The sequence below is a fragment of the Prunus persica genome, chromosome G1 (genome assembly GCF_000346465.2).
Source record: "Prunus persica cultivar Lovell chromosome G1, Prunus_persica_NCBIv2, whole genome shotgun sequence".
NCBI lineage: Eukaryota > Viridiplantae > Streptophyta > Magnoliopsida > Rosales > Rosaceae > Prunus > Prunus persica.
In genome coordinates this window covers 38,163,563-38,183,105 of record NC_034009.1, presented here as the reverse complement: position 1 = coordinate 38,183,105, position 19,543 = coordinate 38,163,563, and the positions used below count along the sequence as shown (strand labels likewise).

Below are 19,543 nucleotides of genomic sequence, written 5' to 3'. Positions count from 1 at the left end.
TAAATAAATAAGGGGAAGAAAAAAAATTTATATTCCACAATGGTACTCTGTCCCACCAATTGAGCTCTCTCTTAACAAAATGAACAAGTTCTCTAATTTTCCTTGGAATCTCAACTACATGGTCTCCCATGCATGATGAATGGGATGAGAGGAGGGCTAAGTTGCATGTTTCAGCAGATTTTCTACACAAAAGCAAGGATTACCAACATTAAATTGCCAAGTGAAACAAGTTTGCCACATACAAAAAGTACAAAACCTTCCTGCTTCCTAGGAAAACAGATCATACACATTAGGGTCACATTTCAAGCTTTTGGCTCCGTAAGGGACCTCAGTTTTCCATAAGACTCGGAACAGGTATGAGCATAGTCTGACATGGCACGGAAGATCTCGGGCAAGCGAGTTCTGAGACTCCCCAGCGACTTCTCTCTCACCTGGATACAGTGTCTCTGGTGAGCTTCAACCTCCTCTTCCAGTTTCTTCTTCAAGCTCTCAACAATGAACTTCCTCTCAGCAACAGGATCCTTGGGATTTGCATCTTCACCTCTCTCCTGATCCATTTCTGCGTGTCTCTGCGCGTACTTTTGGTACCAGTCGTCGAATGCCTGACTTTTACGCAGATACTCCTTCCTTGTTTCCTCAAACTTCTCCTTTAGCTTCATCTCTTCCTCCTGATGAAGTATTATGGTCTTTATCACAGCTGCAAAGGACGATATTGCAGATTTTGCAAGTTCATCAGGAAGCTTTTCAAGGAAATCATGCCATGAATGGAGGAGGACTTGAATTGGGGGATGTTGAACTCTTGGCGGGGATGAGATTTTCTCTTTTAAGCTGCTTTCAATGGGAATGAGATTTAACTTCAACCAGCTATTAAGAGCTTGGATGTATTGTTTTTGATGAGTCACGAGCTTATCAAACTGTGAAAGCCATTCTTGGAGAACATTATAGAGCTGGACAGTGCGGTCATGGTGGTGCTTTGTGGTTTCCATCGGAGTATGGGCAATGTCAAGGGATTTTAGGTCTGTGACAATCTTCAGCTGGCTGCCATGATGCGTGCACATGTTTTCCCACATTTTTGCCATCCTGAGTTGCAGACGAGATTAAAATATTTCCAGAGGATCCTTCTTAATACAAAGAACATATTACCACAATCTGTTAAGGAGAAAGCAATAGCTTCCAGAACAATGTACAAGAATTGTTTGCAAGCACAGTTGACATTAAGTGAGTGCTATGCCCATGACTGGTATATAAGTCTAATGCAATAAATATATGGCCATCCTTGTTAAGAGGAGCAAGGAAACAGTCCCACTGAAAAAAAAAATCTCGATCAATGAAAAACTTCAATACAAAACCATCTAGTATATAACAAAAGAGGATGGCAAAATTCAACAGAGAACATTATAGAAATGGAAACATCAGTTCAATTTCCCCACATTAGAATGGTGCTTTTGTAGAACGTTAGATGTTACTAGTCTTTTTTACAATGAAAGGCTCTTGATGCATAACCAAAATGATTTTAAGACAAAGAAACTATAATCTGATCAACCAAGAAGACACTAAGGGGCAACAGGAATGAAACAAAGAAGTACCAAAATTTCTCAATGTAATTCTGGGCCATAGACTTACCCATCAGCTAGAGAAACAAGTTTAGGGTACAGCTGCTCATCCCGTAATTGATTTACTTCTGAAACTGTAGAATCCATGGACTGCATGTCAACTATGTATCTTGTATGCAAATGACTTACAGCTGCTTTTGTTTTTTCTAAGGTTTCAGCACTGGCGTTGCGTTTCTTCTGTTTATTCAGCAGAGCAACCTTTCTCTGATACTCAACCTTCATAAGCTCCCCTTGCTATCAACATAGAGCAAAACCAATAAGTTGCAGGGTATGAGAATAAGCATATAGTAAGCTGCACATTATTGTGCCGGGAACTTTTCAAAATATATTCTCCCAATCATACTGAGTAGAGAGTTGATACTAATAATGTTCATGAATGTGGAATGAGAATATTGAATCAAGATGAAAGGCAACAAACAAATAAGATGAAACAAACTAATGCAATGCACCTTCACTTCATCATAAAGTTTCTTTTCCCATGCTAATAACTTGTCCAAAACAGTGGCATGAGTTTCATAATCTTCTGAGTTTTCATCCTTCCCATCACCTGGTATGCCTCTGAACGACCTATTCCATGTAATAACACGCATGACCCTTGCAGAATGATCAATGTGTCCTGCATAACATTGCAAGAATCAGTATTGCATACAAAAATGATTCAGAGGATATATCTCATAAAGAGAATGCCTATAACAATGAAGCACGAGCACAAATTTAAGCAAATTCAAAAGATTTTCTTTGTAGAAGAGTCATTCAATTGTGGTTTCCTAAGGCAATTTAACATTTTTTGAGTCCTGGGACAGGCAGATTCAAAGCATCAATCCTTGAAAAATAAAAGGGTAAATACTGACAACTAAAGATGAATTAGTTTTTGAAGTCACTAGAGCCAACATATAGACAAACATAAAGTACTTTTTCTCACTTTGAAATATCAGAAAGTGAAAGTATATAAGCTTGAGATCAGATTTCCAAAAAGTAGTTTTGAATACTTAAAAGATACGATTTCAATATTTTTAAACACATTTGCACATATTCTTTTGATAGGAACCATTTGAAGACATTTTGAAAGCTTTGGAGAAAAAGGTCCCTACACATCAAAATGAACACACTCAACTCAACCATTACATTAACACCTAAGAAGGTGAACAAAACATAAGCATCATATAAAAGCTCAGGCTCAAAAGAAATTCGAAGTACACTATCAATGTGGCATATACCTCGATTATCTGCAAAATTCGAGTGATAATGCAACCGAGTGGCCTCGAGCATCTTTGAAACCTCCTGTGCACTCTCCGAGGCCTTCAAGAAATTATCATCAATCTTATTCAATATCTCCATCAAAGTCACACTGGGGATCACATTGACCACTCTCCTAGTAAACTCCGGTGGCGCCGTCTTTGAATGCTCGATTGTCGGCTTCACCGGAGTCTCCTCCACCTTCTCCTCAATCTCCTCCACCTTCTCCGGAGTCTTTGGCTCAACGTCATCACCCAAATCACCACCACCACCACCGCCGCCAACCTCCACATTCTCATCTTCACCAAACTCATCACCTTCATTCTCACTCAAAGAAGGTCCCGGCATGTTATCCACCATAAAGAAGTAGTCCCAAGCCATGCCCTTAGATTCAGGCATTGGAGGCACCGGCTTCATCTCCGGCGTCCTCGGCGGCGACGACGTCGTTTCCGAAGCCCCATTTCTCGATCCCCTCTGAAACCCTTTATGACTCTCATCTTCATCATCATTTTCATGGTCCTCTTCCTCCTCATCCTCTTCAGCAATGGCCAACCCAACTCTCCGCCCCCCAATTTTCCGAGCCTCAGCACTCATCGCCGGCAAGCTGGTGGCCCTCTTGATTGGACTCGGAGTGAAAGTGGGTAGAGGCGGCGGAGGCGGTGGAAGGTTGAGATTCTCGAGGTGAGGCGGCGGCGGAGGAGGTGGCTCAGTGGTGGGGTCCAGTGGCAGATTGTGGCTTTGGAGGATTTCGAGCTCTTGGGTCTGTTGGGTTTCACCGTGCCCGTAATCGCTTAACGCAGCTCCGGCATTCTTCAAGGCCATGGTGTAGCCGGAATGGCCCGAAGCAAAGGCGTTTCGAGCCACCACAGCCTCCTTCATCAGGTTTCTGCGTTCCTTGCATCGCGAGACTGATTCTTCGTTGTCTATTCTCGATTGGGCGCACCCCATTTTTGTTGGGTTCTTGAGGAAACGACTCTTGGAGTTTCAAACAGTCTTAAAGCTACGGCCTTTTTGACATTTAACAGAAAAGGGCTCAGAAACGAAAGGGTTTTGGGTTTGGAGCTGATGGGTGTGGCTAGAATGCTGTGGCTTCCATGGATATGACAGAGTGGAGCTTAACAGAGCCGAGTTTGAGTAGTGTGGTAGGAGCAGCCACAGAGAGATGCGAGACAAAGGCGGGGGCTTTTTTGGGTTTTCACCTTTTCAGCTACGAGGGACAGAGAAGAGTGTGGTAATGGAGGGAGGAAGGCATGAAATGAAAAGAAAGAGAGAGAGTGCTGCCAAAACTGGTACAGAGAAGTGAGTACAGAGAGCACAGAGAGAGGAGCGAGGAGTGAGAAGAAGCGTGGGATTTGCGTACTCGCACGGAGTGAAGGACTCAACAGCTACTCGCGCGGTTTGATTACGAGGTGTCATAATCCGGATTTTTTAAAATAACGGTCACATTTTTTGAGGCAGCCCAAACGACGTCGGGTCGCTGATTAGCACGTTAAAAAATGCCACGATGCGACGGATGGTATTTGCTTTGACGTGTGTTTTTGAATGGTAATCGTTTAAATTTGAGTAGGTAAACTGATAATTAGCTAATTAATTAGTTGCTTCATGTAAAGTGGAATAAATATTCATCAGTCGGGTAATTAGGTGAAAGGGAATAAAGCTGTGAACCCACGAGGGAAGAGCTATTATTGGCGATTTGAAATATTTTATACTGATATGGCTTGTTACTTAAAAAGAATGTCATTATTATTCAAATTGGTAACATAAATTCTTAAATATGTTTATAAAATTTGTTAGCGAAAATTCATACCATGTACATTACGTGAGTTTCCTAACTTCTCGTAAACTAATATTTTTCTCTCTAAATAAATAGAGTCTATAAGAATTTTTGTATAATATTTCACGTTAAAATGAACTGTGGGCCCAAAAAATACAGAAATTTACGTTTAACCATGGAGCAGCAGTGAAAGTGGATGCGCTTTTTTATGCTTCAACTGTTTAATCCTTTTCCTTTGCTAGGAGGGAAAAAAGGTTCAAATCTAGTTCAACCGTTTAAGAAGGCAAAAAGGGCAATTTAAAAGCCAAAAACAGTTTATTTGATCCTCTATGTAAAGCGCACTGTTTGGCTGATTGGCGATTGTGGGAAGAGAGGAAACGGGCTTAACCAAAACTTTACAAAAAGAAAAACGCCCGTTTACTCAGAATGAGATACATGTGAATTTACATTTGTGATTGATGATGGAGCCCGTATGAACCAGACCGTCCAGTGATTTCCGGCCAAAAAAAAGCATCAGACCAAACTCACAGCAGCTGGAAACTGGTCTTGAACAAATAGTTGCACATGCCCAACCAAAACACTGCCTGATCCTTGACTTCAGACCCCCGTTATGTACGTTCCCTGGGGAAGAGAGGAGATTTATTACTCAATTTCGGCTTCTTTCACGAATCGGCAAGCCCAGAACTTGGAGAGTGCGAGCAAGAGTTGAGAACAATGTGAAATTTACCAAAAGGGGCAAGTTCACCCAGCCACACTGCTCATTTGGCCTTGAGTTCAGCTTTGAGTTTTCTCAACTCCTTACCTTGTTGCTATTAAAAAAAGAAGGAAAAAAAATCAGTTTAAACTAGTTTGACAAAGGAAACAACACGCAGCAACCTTATAGCTTGGAGATGGTATGGAATATTTCCAAGACCTTATACAGGTTCCCCCAAACAAGGTCTGATCTTTCTTGTAGTAAGCACCACTCCATGGCCATATCATATTCAGTAGTGTTAGGCTGAGAACAATGTGAAGTGGATACAGCTTCTTTCTGGATCCAAAAGAAAAAAGCATAAACACGTAAGTGGGACTAGGATTAAACCACGACAGAATACCAACTTTATGTGCATGGGTTTTCTAACGTGTTTATTATGCTTGTAAGGGGCTTTGGTGGTAAGGAGGTGTAAGAGTGCAAGAGTGTGCCAGTGTTTGTGTGTGTGTGTGTGTGTGTGTGTGTGTGTGTGTGTGTGTGTGTGAGAGAGAGAGAGAGAGAGAGAGAGAGATAGATACAACTGTACCATCTCCCTTTCCCGCAGCATTTGGTGCCGAAGTTTATCAATAACTAGATGACCAAAAAAAATTGGTTTCTTTTCCGCAGAGTGAGTTCCGATGCTGCCGACAAGAGGCCTATAAATCATAAAGAAAATATTCATCATATTAACAGCAGATTAGTTTTAGAGAACGTAAAAGCTGATAATCACATTGAGATTGAAGGAAGCCTATCTGCTTCGTCAAACAAAACCAGTTAAAATTACAGATCCAAGACAAAAATACCACCTAGTGAAAAAATCTTGCATGATCTGTTTTCAACTGCTTTGACATGATAACACATAAAAATTGTACATAACAGAAAAGATTTTCATTAAAAAGACTTGTAGCAGTAGCCCAAGTAAGTCATACGAAAGACCTTGAGAAAGAAATTATTGACATGCAAATTAGTCCAGGGATTCTTCATTATTTAAGGGGGAAGTGCAACAGATACAAGATATTCAATAAGAGTAAATAGCAAAAACAGATAACATGCTGTAGAGCCCAAACAAGAAAGCTGATACTAGAATATCATCTAACTAACCTTCCATTTGACAATAACAAGCAGCCCTCATCTAATTTTCTAACAACCATCTGTGCTGCTTCCCTAGTTTTAAAAATAACGAGAGCTTGTCCTACAATATGAAAAAATGTGTCATAATTAAAATCCACAATGCCTAAAAACATCACTTCAGCCGTGGTCTGTTTATAAACAAAAATTATCATCGACAACAAGATGAAGTCAATTTTTTCCGCGAGAGAGAGGAAATACACATTGGAGGCAATTCCGATTTATCTATACCTGAGTGAGGGCTAGAATTTGAAATTCGCTGAATCATCTTAGCCGTGCAAGTTTCCTTGAAACCATGCCATACTATGTCCTGAAATATAATACATACTATCAAAAGAGAAGATACTCTCAAATAAGTAGAAAACCAAACATATAAGTGGCAGGCTAGAGTAGTCAATGATCAAAATTTAGAAGAGAACAAACACAACTTGCTACAATTTTATTGAAGACTTGAACCACTTCAAGCCACAACAGCATATGGTGCTAAAGCTCCAATACGATTATTACCTCCACTTCTGCTGAAGTGAATGCCGGATCCAAATTCTGGAGCAAAACAAGGGTGCCCTGCTCATGTGCAGTCTGCATTCTATCTTCCCAAGGCTGACATTGATAAAAGACCATTCATCAGTCCAAGATAGCCCACACAATTGTCCACCTTACAACATTAGCTCAATTTTCCATCTAAATTAACTTTTCTTTTTTTCTTTTTCAATTCTTCACGACACTCTTTCTGTTTCCTTGCTCCTTGGCAATAGAGTGGAAGACAGGTTTGAGGACTGAAGGTTCAAGGCACTTAAATCAAATGTCAACAATAAACATGAACTTGAGATTAAACAAGCAAATATAAAGAATAAAAAATAAAAAACTTGGTGAAAGGAAAATATAAAACTTTAAATAAAGAATAGAAGTGAGGAAAAAAAAACTCACAAATCCCTTAAACCATGTTCTTCTGTCCTGCAAAAATGAAAAAAGATGAGAAACTGTAAGACCTAAATTCCAGCGAAAGCTTTTGGGAACTAGGCATTAATAATACAAAAGAATTAAAAGTAAATCTAAATTCCAAACCCTTCACTTCACCCCAAAACACAAATGCTAGATGACTCAAATTGTTTTGACATGTAATGTTATAAATGCAAAATAAAATCGTATAGTAAATTTCTTTTCTCAAAATAGTTAAGAGTATAGTATGTCTACATGTGTGAGAACAGTGTGCAGAGTATAGTAATTTTCTGTTTTCAAAATAGTGAACCTCCAGTCATCATCCTGTGAAAACAGGTGATCTTGTGTCTCTTTGTGTTCATGTGATCTAATTCCATTGTTTATAGCTGATTGGTTTTTGCTTGAGAATCTGGAATAGCATCTGCATATTGAGTTTGAGTTCTAGAACCCTATAGACCACAATTAAGCATAGTTAAGTATCAAGCCAAGTTGAGCCCAACACTAGTCTAGTACAAGTTTTTCTGCAACAAATTCGTATAACGTTGTAGAGGTTTGAAACGCTAAATTTGAGATGAAGAAGTTTGAAGGATGAATTTTGGGTTGTGCAAAGTTCAAGTGATAGATGTTTCGATCAAACAAAGATTGCTCCAAGGCCTTGCAAGGCATACAATGGACACCACAGAAGATGGCAATAGAGAATTGAGAAGAGTATATATACTCCGCATGAGGGCAGTTGCTTCAATGAATGACCATCTTAATTAACAAAACCAATTAGTCAGTGACTGTTAAAAATAAAAGAGACCTTCAAAGTTCAAGGCATTGCCTTTACTTTTTGGCATCACTTCCCTAGAAATATGATTACTTGCTTAAACCCTGATGTATGAGAAAGAAACCATCAAGCATTTTCAACAACAAACCGTGTGGACATGTTATTGATACATTTTCAACAATATGCATGTCCGTTTACTATCGGTAAACAACGGACTTCATGTTGGGATCAACTTCATTATCGATATCATGTCAATAATAAATTATTGATAATATCGATACAAAGTCCTTCCTTTACCAAAGGATGGACGACCTACACATAGAATTTCTACTACCCTTTAAATTTAAAAATGGGTTAGGCTTTTGGCTCATTTGGGAATGCTTTTGTAGAAGCGCTTCTACTAAAAGAAGGTCAAAAAGCTTATCGAATAATCCAAGTGGATCTTGGAAGTGATTCATGAAAGCACTTGTGACTTAGAAGCACTTCGGGCTCATTTGGGACTACTTCACTAGGAAGTACTTCTGCTCATAAGCGCTTCTAGCAAAAGTGCTTTCATTATAAAGATGTTGAAATTTTCATAAGAAATCGAAGAGCTTCCTGGAAAAGCACTAGGCAATGCTTCATGAAGAAGAACATGACATGTGCTTCTCCAGAAAGCGTTCTATGATCCATAAGCACTTCTAAACTTTTCTGCAAAACACTATCAGAAGCACTTTTAGTTGTCATAAAAACGTTTTTATGCCTTTCAGAAGCACTCCCAAACAAGCCCTTTATATTCTTAAGGTTTAAGTACTCTTTTATCCTTGTATTTTGCTTAAACTACAATCCCTTGCATTTGGTCCCTATGTTTTACATGTTAATCATTTTGGTCATTTCCGTCTAATTTGGGTGTTAATATGCACCCGCAGAGGCTCATACATCCGCGTATATTAACACAAATTCAAAACACGTGGACCAAAATGAAAATTCAAGCAAAACATAGGAACCAAAATGGTACCTATATTTAAACACGATAAGTTAAATGTCGGAAGAGAAAGGAGTGACATGTTGCCAGGACTACACATAAGATTCGCAGAAGAAACATTGACATGTCAACAGATGGTGAATAAGAAAAGTAAAGTGGGGAGCATGATGTTGTCGTGTATGGGTATTCAAACAATGAGATAGGATGCTATTTGTTTAAACTAGCATAAGGTCAAATCAATTGGAGGTTGATGTTAGGCTCTACAATGACATTATCAACGATTGAGGCAAAAATGACTACGACGATGAAAGAGGCATTGTGGCTCCGAGTTTTGGTTGAAAATTTGGGTATTTCATAGAAACACATGGTAGTATTTTGCTATAGCCATGGTGTTATTCATTAAGAAAAGAATCTAGTTCATTATGTTAGAACCAAGCATCTTAATGTCTATTCTTGATATAAAAGGTAATCAATGATGGCAAGACATGGAACAATCAATCTTGTGTAGAGCATGACAAGTAATGTAACCTCAAACACAATCAAGTATTGCTTGACCTTTCAGTCGAACTCAATCGTAGTCGAATACTAGAATTTAGTCACTTTGTGCCTAGCGTCAAAACGAGCGTTAATGTAAAAGTATTAGTTTCGCTCTTCTCCAATTAGAGCATCACCAATGATGTGCCAATGAAAAAGTATAAGTTTCGCTCTTCTCCAAGTTATTTGATGTTCCAAAATGTCAATTTTAAAAGTAGTGCCACATATGACACAACATTGGGCTTTGCCGAAATTGAACATCAAGAAAAAGCTTCCTTATTGAGAGATCGAATAGATGGGAACTCCGATGTACAAAAGAACATGGCATTTGTTAGACCCAAAGTGTTGATACGCAAGGAACGGCATCAACATTTAAGTTCATGTGCCACAATACGACATAATTGCACACCCAACCATTGGAAATGCTTTTAATAAGGGACCATTGGACGAAAATGAAAAGTAGATAGAGTGACAGTACTTACAGCATCGGGACGTTGAGTGACTTCCAACACTTGGAAACCATAATTTTTGGCCTTATTCTGAGACTCTGTAGGAGGTGGCAACTTGCCATTAGAAAGCGTCGTAACCTTAACATCGGGCTTCATCTTCTTGGAAGGGCCTTCGTTTGTCCCAAGAAAATCCTTACGTTGAGAGGTTTTAGGCAACTTGACATTAGAGAGAGTTGTTGCCTTATCTTCGAGCTTCGTCTTCTTGCAAGGGGCTTTGTTTGTCCCAAGAGAATTCTCCATATTTTTAACTTTGCATTTATCATCAAGTGTCGAAGCAGTTGATGATAAAACCTTTTTATCATTCATACGCTTATGGTCACTACTTTTGCTTTTGTCATTTACCACGTTGGTTGAAGTGTTAAGCTTCGACTTAGATTGTCCATGGTCCAATTCACCAGAACCCTTTGTGCATCTTATCTTTTCTTCCACCTTAACATGTCTTTGCTCACAAATTTTTCCCTTATCATTGGATACTTTAATAGTACAATCAATCTTCGCCTTCTTGGTTGGCCTATTGTCCAAATCAACAGAATCCTTGGTACACTTCACATTTTCTTCCTCCGCAACTTGTCGTGCATGAACTTTACCACTTCTAACCTCACCCTCATTGCTTTTAACTTTAGACCTCAATAAGGCCTTGGGGTTTGACGCATGTTCCCCTTTTTCATTAGTTTTATCCATGTCACTTGATTTTAAACCTACAACAAAAGCAGGCTTTTCTACAAGCAAAGGTTTATGCTTAACCAAATCAGCATTTTCTTGTGTTGAAGAATCAACACAATTTCCAATTTTCTCTAAAGTGACATGTTCTTTAAATGAGTTTTTCTTTGATAGAGCCATTGTTTCATTACTTTCTATGGAATTCCCACAAACTTCGTTTTTTCCTAAATCAACTTTCAGAACGCCACCAGGCTTCTGAATATCCATTCGGTTAAACATGAATTTAACTGCAACAATTACATAAACATAAAAGATATAAGACTTCAAAAACTAAAATGAACAGGTAACTATAATCCAAACTACAATAGACTCGGTAATAAATATGCATACCATCAATCCCAGCAATTTGTCCATCTATCTTATCCATGATTTTCTGCTGCCCAACATCAAAAGTTCGACGAAATACAAATTCAGCCATTTGAAGTTCTTCAGCTGAAGGTAGAGGATTTTCCTTGTCCTTTGAAATGCAAAGAACATTGCATTTTCCAGCAATGGCTTCCTGATTTGATTATAAAAGTTCAGCAACTAGACGACTGATTTATTGTAGGAGAATTTGAAAAAATTGTTAACCTAACAACTTAGACTTTTGCAAATAGTAGTAACCCAACAACTTTATTATGGTATTCAAGCAAGAGAGTTCAAATCCCTATAATTGAAACCTCCCAATATAAGTTGGATTCCACGAACTCTAGTGGTAGAAAGGCTCCCAAGCCCCGGGGTGGGGTTGTGTGGTGGTGTAAGAGTTGTTTTCCTAAGCATCCTCACAATTTAAGCCTTTGGATTGGTACAATGTTATCATAGTATATCTGTCCTCTGATGGTACTTACCAAGACATGCATAAAATAGATTTTTCCAAGTACTAGTTACATGAAGTTAATTTTTTTTTTTTTTTTTTTTACAATCAGTTACACATTGTGACCATTTCTCAATGGTCATCTTACCATGTCCATTAGAGACATAACATTTGCCAGAAGCACAACTGATGTTCTACCTTAGCATATTGTGTGTGTGTGTGTGTGATGGAGAGGGGGGAGAGAGAGAGAGAGCATATAATCTGACACAATTTAACAACCATCTCAAATGGAAGCCGAGTCTGATTGTATTACTGGAAATCAAACTTGTAAGGGTCACCATTTGTAGTCTTCTAAGAAATAGATAAGAGAAAACACTTGGAAGCTAGGGATGATTTACGGTTCTCCTATATCAGAGAACTATAAAATCTCACTAATCCTATTCAAACACTTCAACCAATCTATAAAAAGGCATAGGGATTAGTCCATTCCCGGTGAAGATTGAAGCAGAAAATTGAAAAGGAAAAAAAAATTTGGAACGCCACGGAGAAAACAATATCCGAAAATTTTACAAGAAAATGCAAAGATACTGACCATACAAAATTCCTATATCATTATTAATTGAAAACTAAAGAGATACTTTTGTTAAGAAAACCTAAATATTTCCACTCAACTTTCATAACTCTCCGTAATCAAGTAATCATTCCATTTCTGTATAGAAAATAAAACGAGCTACAATATATAAATAAAAGTTTAATTACCAATGGATTAAGATTCGCAAGGCCTACACCTTCACCGGATGCCAAAAACAACTCATTCTCAAGTATCTCTTCAGCTCCAAGAAAATTCAAAATCTCACAGGGGCGGAAAAACCATAGAACTTTGACTTTCTTTGCCTTCTCACCAGTCTCCCATATTTTTATTAGCTTACCAATCTCAGGCTCGGGTTCACTTTCCTTGTAAAGATAAACACAATCATAAAGACCATACTCCACGCCATCATAAGTAAAAGATTCATAAAACTGAACATCCTTATTTCTCCCTCCCCTTCCTTTCTTTTTTCCCCACTTAAATTCAAGTTCTTCACTTGTCTCAACTTCTACCATGTTCTCCAAGCAGACCTCCACACAAGCAGACTAACTATTAACCTGGAAAATAAGAAAATACTATAATTATATAAGCTTCCAGATGAAATAGCAGCCAAAGAATTCAAAATGTGGACCAACATCAATAAATTGCATGGTCTGTGCACGTGCAACTTTAAAAGCACATAAAATAACCCAACTACAATAAAAGTTCCCATATTATTAACTCTTAAAACAAGATAGATGTAGTGATCCACAAGCATAAATGGACCCTTACTGGACAAACATAGTGTTGATAAAAAAAAAGTAAGAAAATAATGAGTTCAAGACAATAACACTTTTCCATGAAAGCTGATTGAGGACTGCAATAAACTTGTCTTATCTTAAATAACTTTTCAAGAATTAACTTGAAATTTCATATCCGGAAAGTAATAGGAGTGGCAGCTTTCAATTGAAACAAAAAGAAACCCTAGAAACCCAAAGTCTTATTTTCCTGGAAAACTCATACTCCACTGCTTTCTACCGTTGATTTAACAAATGCACCAGTAAACTATGCGAAGAGCTCAGAAGCAAAACTGAACTGCAGAAAAGCATTTTACGATTTCCGTGTCCAACTATATTCGAGACAAACTAACTGGAGGAAAAACCACAATAAATTACGCATAGAATACTCGCCAAATAGATGGAAGTCTAAAACGTTAAAACCAATTCAGGAAAAAGAAAACAAATCAAATAAATAAAACCCAGATACAATCCCCAATCTGAAAAACCATATCTACGGGGATTATTTAACTAAATAAGTAAAGAAAGAGAGAGTGAGTGAGTGAGTGAGTGAGAGAGAGAGAACCGAACCTAATACCGCCTGTGCAATTGAGGTAATGCTGATCCAGTAGAGAACTGGAAGTGTGCAAACCCTAAATCGTTTTGCCCTGTTTATTTATTTGTTCTGTTTCTGATGAAAAACCCTAGCCACAACGCCTAAAAGATGCGCGCGCCTCTTCTCTCGCCTCCTTTTAAAGGTTCCCTCGTCTGATGTGAGAGCTATATTTCCTCTTTTCAAAATTTTGGGCAAAAATTTAAAGACCTCCATTTTAAAGATGATTGCCATTTTTCCTTTTTCTTTATGGATATTATTTATTGATATAAGACTTAATTTTATAAATACCTCTGCTACATTTATTGATATAACTATGTTTGTTATGCAGCACTAGCCTCCTCACACGCGCTTTCGCGTCTGTGAGAGGTTTTTTTTTAAAAGACTTAAATTTATTTTAGAATTAAAAATAATAATGAGTAGTTATGTTCCATAAAAATATGATCAATTATCTGATTTTTCTTTTAATTTTAATTTTTTTAATATGAAAAGTGTGAATTTATCATATTATTCTCATTTAATTAATAATTTTAATTCTTAATGTTTGCATTAACCAAAGACATTTTTTAGTATTTTGAATGTTTCACCATTCTCTGCCTTTTGCTTATATATATATATATATATATATATATATATATACAGTCCCGATCTCTTGGACCACAGGAGTCCAAGAGATTTGTGGTCACTCACCGTTGGATGTAAATTCAACGGTTCACTCAATCTTGAACTCATTTTAAGAAACTTTTTTGAACCATTAGATTAATATCCAACGGTGAATGACCATGATAAACCAATCCAATTATAAACGTGATATGTTCTTTTTTTTTTTAATCAAATAGAATTTTCATTAGGTAAATTTTAGTAAATTTGGGTTTTTCCTTTCAAATTCATTTTTTCTTACCCACAACCCATCGTTTTGTTTTTTTTTTAAAAAAAATTAAAACTAATTTTTTAAAGTAAAATTCGATGACTAAGATCCACTTAAGCAAGTTACCTAATCAAACTTAACATATTAAATATGACCTTTTTAAATTCCCAAAGTACCCCTAATTGCATTTTAACCTCTCTTTTTTCCAACAAATTGTTTGCTATTCAATGTCATAATGGTGTTTCAATTTTGCATTAGTTTTATGGGTCAGTTTTATTTATTATTTTATATATAATTAAAGAGCTGCTATCTTCACTCACCTGTCTTATTTTTCCACCCACCTTATCTTCCCATCTACCATATAAATTTTAAAAAATAAAATCCTATTTTGCCACCCACCAATATTCCTAAAATACCCTTTTAATTATTACCTCATTTCCTCTCTCCTTTATTCTCTCTGCTCATGTCTTCTCTCTCTCTAACGCCCATACATCTCTCTCTCTTTTTTGTTGTATCTTATTTTTCACGAAATTTGAAATTTGAAAACAAACAATAGTAAGTAATACAGCAGTAAAACGATAAAAGAATCAACTTCATATCATGAAATTTGATGACAATGGCTGGTCAGCGTGCAAAAAATGACCAGCCCTTGAAACCAAAACCTGGCTCACGCTCCCCAATTTCTAAACATACCCAACAACCTCTTTACCCACCTTCTAAACTTTCTGGTCCACTGACAGAAACTTGTTCATCCTCAGGTTTTCATATTTTTAATGTGTTTAAGAAAAAAAATTTGAGTCCAAGAAATACTCATCTCCCAATGCTTTAAGTAATCGTAAAGATCTTAGAAATTCTGTTCAATAGGATTTCCTTACCTTTTCGCCAAAATCGTTCTCTTCAACATCCATTCTCCTGTTGTTTTCTTCTTCATAAACAATTTGATTGAATGAATAGAAAAGAGAAGAAAATTATTTGAGAATTGAGTTCTGAGCACTGAAAAGTCATAAGAGGAATCATAAGCAAGGAGTCATAGCGTTCTTGTGTTTTTTCTCTTTCTATCAAACAATAGGGTTACGTGTTCCTTTTTTTTTTATTTCCTTAAGTCATTTTAAGTCATTTTATAATGAGGGTAAATTTGTCTTTAAAAGTTTAAAGATAAAGTGGGTGGGAAAATAAAACAGGTGGGTGGAAATAGCAGAACTCATAATTAAAACTTGGTGTGTAAATAGTGTCGTATATTTTTGAAATTGATTGCTTCCAATATACCTATTAAGTTTTTTTTAAATAAAATAAAATACTATGATTGGTTATATTTTGTGAACGAAATATATAATTAAAACTTGGTCTGTTTTTCCAAATCCGACTAGCTGATCATATTTTGTTTTAATTTCATATTAACTGATTAGTTATTTCCTTTTATGGCAGGACCCGGCCTGGAATTTTTTGGAAATCGGAGCGAATTCCGTCTTTGTTATCAACATCACCCCGATGCTGGGCCCACTTACTAAAAATCGAGACTTCCTACCATAAAGTTGGCAGAGTCTCCCCTGTAAAATGCACAAACCCAACAAAGTTCAACCTGCATAGGATACATAATATGATCCCAACCAGCAGCATGCTTTTAACATACAACAGTTCACAGTAAATAGCCTCTGACCTGAAGTAAAAACCTAACATGGGCAAAAACAGAGCATTTACTGAATTTAGTTTACAAGAACAGTTGAGTATAAAGAAATTACTTGAAGCCTAATCTACTGATGTAAACGATTCGGCCTTCGAACACCGCTTGCAACCTTCCTGGAGCGACTACTGGCTGAGGGGCGCAAAATAGAAAATATATGAGTGGACAAAAACAAAGTTTGGATTTAAAACAACATAATAACCCCACCGTGTAAAAATAATGCCCAAAGCATGTAGATTCACATTTCATAATCAAATACTCAAAAATATTAATCTCAGAAACCCATTGAACCTAAAAAATCCCAAACCACAAACTCCATTCCCAAACTTATACTGCTTTTGCCAGCCCACTACATATACTTTAATGGATTTGTACTCACACCTATGCATATATATATAAATATATAAATATAGATATATCATATACTTCTCTCATTACTTATGTACTGGGGAAACAATCTAACCGGGGGATTGTTTGGCTAGCCCGTAGGATTTCCAGGTGATATCTTGCGGCTAGGGATGAGCGGTCCAACCGGGGGACGAAACTCCATAGCTCACACGCCGGAACTACCAACGCCACGTGTAGCTCACATACTCAAAACCAAGTTCTACGCGCGCAGACTACATCATCGCACACCGGAACTACCAACGCCATGTGTGATGATTCCAAGCAATATACATACTCTTTCCATACGTCGGAACTACCAACGCCACGTATGGGAAGTGTCTCACAAGCTAGAACTACCAACGCCACTTGTGAGACCAATAATCACATGTTCTTCCCACACGCCGGAACTACCAACGCCACGTGTGGGAAGTCTAGTAACAAGGGGATGTTACTTACATAGTCCAATCATACATCTCTCAGCAACCCTTCATACTCAAATATATCCAAAATCCAAAATATATTGCCAATGCTTATAAGAACATCAAATTCATCAACCAAATATATATTATATCACATACACCATTTAAAACATATGCATAAATCTTTCATCAATAAAACCATGCGTATGCTTGAAAACAAAGTCCACCCACAGATAGTCCCAAGCTGCTCGACCCCGAGAGGGTCCTGCTTGCTAAGTACGTGCAGTCGGAACACCTATTTCGAGATATGAACCCTTAATTAATATAAAACACTTCGAAACAAAAATCACAAATTAAATATTTAAATCCCCAAGTTCCCAGCGCGTGTACGTTGAACAAGGTATTCTAAGGTCCATCTACACTTTAGGAACTATGTCTTGAAAGTTTGATTTAGAAAAGACGGTTATCGAAAACCATAACTTTGAATTATTGAATCGGAACATCCAGGGCTCCGATTCACGACCCGCGAACTCCTACACGTTTCTAAAAGTGCCTAGATTAATATATTTTAATTCGGAGACGATTCAACGGTCAGAACCTATTGAACCCGGATAACGCACAATATGCGACAATTCGTTCGATAGTCAAACGACATCCGAATTGGAATATGAGCACGCTTACGCACTCATGACAACACAAGGATTACAACTGGATAAAATGTTGCTTCATCACCCTCATCCACGCACCGCCACACGCGCCGGCAACGCGTGAGTGTGTAGAGTAATTTTCGACGACGGAAATTCTCCACACCACCGCTCCTCATTCCTAACCTAGATACTACTCGAGACGAGGATCACTTTATTCAACTACGGGGAGGTCCAATTCGGACGACAACTGACCGAAATTTCACTTTGAAATCTGGCAAAAACCTAGGTTTTCAAACCGGTTTTCCAAACTCAAAATCGATCCAATCCAATCCCATAGACAGCTATAACATACGGAGACGGTTCGAAAACATACCTAGTTCGATGGAAATTCTCGCTGGAATCGCCGAGCCGCCGTTGTGAAAATTGGAGAGAAAACCAGTTGAAATCGTCGGTTGGAATCAGGTTTTTCGACGGGGAAACTGGGTGGGTTGAGACGGCAAGGTCAAGGCGAGTCGATCGGGTCCAGTCTCGTCGGATGGGGTGGCCGGAATTGGCTGCGGCGTGGTGGTTTCTGTTTGGATGAACAGTAACATGGGAGGGGGAAGTCGCGCGTGCGGAGGGAGAAGAGCTCGGGGTAGAGAGAGAGAGAGAGAGTGAGGAGAGAGAAGAAAATTCAGATTTTTTACCCAACTCTTTTCGAAATATTTACAAGTTTGCCGCTGAAATTATTTTGATCGCCAACTCTTTGTTACAACTTCGATTCAAGCCTACCGCGTGTCTACGAATTCGTCTCAGTACGACCTACCCAAAAATACTAGTCGTGGTCCCAAAATCCTTTCGGATAAGAAAATGACCAATTTACCACCTCCAAGGGTAAATTTATAATTTCACTTAAATAAATTAAAATATGAATTAAATTTGGAGTTAGGGTGTTACATTTTATTTATATCCAAATTTAAAATTTAATAATTGTTATGGATTTGAAATTAATTTGTTTTAGATACATTAATTTACCTACAAATAATGTACCTATATTTTTGTATACCTATTTTTTCTTATAAATAATGTACCTATAATTTTGTTTACTAAATAATGTATCTATCTGCGTATGTTAACGGACCATATTCAAATTAAGTAATTTATGAAAAAATACATAAATAGTAATTAAAATAATTAAATAAAGCTAAGATATTACTTAATTACAAATATTAAACTAAATAAACTAACTTTCTATAAAAAAAAGTCCACAAAATAATTTAAATAATTAATTACTATTTATAAAGTAATTTATGAAATTAAAACATAATTAATAATTAAATTAATAAAAATTTTAAAAATTACTTAATTATATCAAAGAAAGCTTGTCGGAAGAAGTTTTTTTAAAATTAAATATAAAATTAGTTTCTTTGGGTGAATAATTTATCTATATGATTTATAATTGAATAATATCTTAGCCTTATTCAATTACTTTCATTAATAATTATATTTTAATTATTATTTCTTTTATTGAATAATTAATAATTAATATTTTAATTAAATCCATAAATTATATTACTTAATAAATAGTAATTATTATTTTAAATTATTTATGGACTTTAATTTTTATAAGGATAAATTGTTTTTTTGGAATCTCTAATTGCTTAATATTTTTAATGGAGTAATATCTCAGTTTTATTTAATTAATATAACTAATAATTAACTTTAATTATCATTTGTTTAATAAATAATTAGTATTTAAATATTTTAATTAATTTCATAAATGATTTAATAAATAGTAATGAATTTTTGTGTGTATTAGTTTTAATTTCCAAAATTATTTTAAAAATAGTTTTGATTATTTAAAAAATCCTAGAAAATTACTTTAAGTACCAAAAA

General features: G+C 36.7%; 2 protein-coding genes across 3 annotated transcripts; both read right to left on the bottom strand.

Annotated features, from left to right (window-relative positions):
* LOC18790468 lies at positions 9-4,461 on the bottom strand. The gene is made up of 4 exons (XM_007225129.2): positions 2,831-4,461; positions 2,063-2,229; positions 1,624-1,847; positions 9-1,080 (listed from the first exon to the last, which is right to left on the bottom strand). The coding sequence occupies exons 1-4, from the start codon at positions 3,795-3,797 to the stop codon at positions 303-305; spliced, it is 2,136 nt and encodes a 711-aa protein (XP_007225191.1). The 5' UTR covers positions 3,798-4,461; the 3' UTR covers positions 9-302.
* LOC18793023 (protein ANTI-SILENCING 1) lies at positions 4,826-13,832 on the bottom strand. Of its 2 annotated transcripts, XM_020554972.1 has the most exons (12): positions 13,645-13,832; positions 12,469-12,855; positions 11,247-11,415; positions 10,170-11,143; positions 7,409-7,435; positions 6,989-7,081; positions 6,713-6,791; positions 6,455-6,545; positions 5,901-6,009; positions 5,537-5,653; positions 5,351-5,432; positions 4,826-5,244 (listed from the first exon to the last, which is right to left on the bottom strand). In XM_020554972.1, exons 2-11 carry the CDS (start codon positions 12,811-12,813, stop codon positions 5,382-5,384), a joined length of 2,055 nt encoding a protein of 684 aa, XP_020410561.1. In that variant the 5' UTR covers positions 12,814-12,855; positions 13,645-13,832; the 3' UTR covers positions 4,826-5,244; positions 5,351-5,381. The 2 variants fall into 2 exon arrangements, with proteins under 2 accessions (XP_020410561.1, XP_020410560.1); XM_020554971.1 differs by having other exon boundaries at positions 4,826-5,432.

Coding starts and splice junctions, on each gene's coding strand:
- LOC18790468 (XM_007225129.2), bottom strand. CDS start 3,797: ATGGGGTGCGCCCAATCGAGAATAGACAACGAAGAATCAGTCTCGCGA. Junction 2,230..2,830: donor GAATTTTGCAGATAATCGAG/GTATATGCCACA, acceptor AATGTTATGCAG/GACACATTGATCATTCTGCA. Junction 1,081..1,623: donor CTTGTTTCTCTAGCTGATGG/GTAAGTCTATGG, acceptor TCTGCAACTCAG/GATGGCAAAAATGTGGGAAA.
- LOC18793023 (XM_020554971.1), bottom strand. CDS start 12,813: ATGGTAGAAGTTGAGACAAGTGAAGAACTTGAATTTAAGTGGGGAAAA. Junction 11,416..12,468: donor TTGCGAATCTTAATCCATTG/GTAATTAAACTT, acceptor TAATCAAATCAG/GAAGCCATTGCTGGAAAATG. Junction 11,144..11,246: donor ACAAATTGCTGGGATTGATG/GTATGCATATTT, acceptor TAATTGTTGCAG/TTAAATTCATGTTTAACCGA.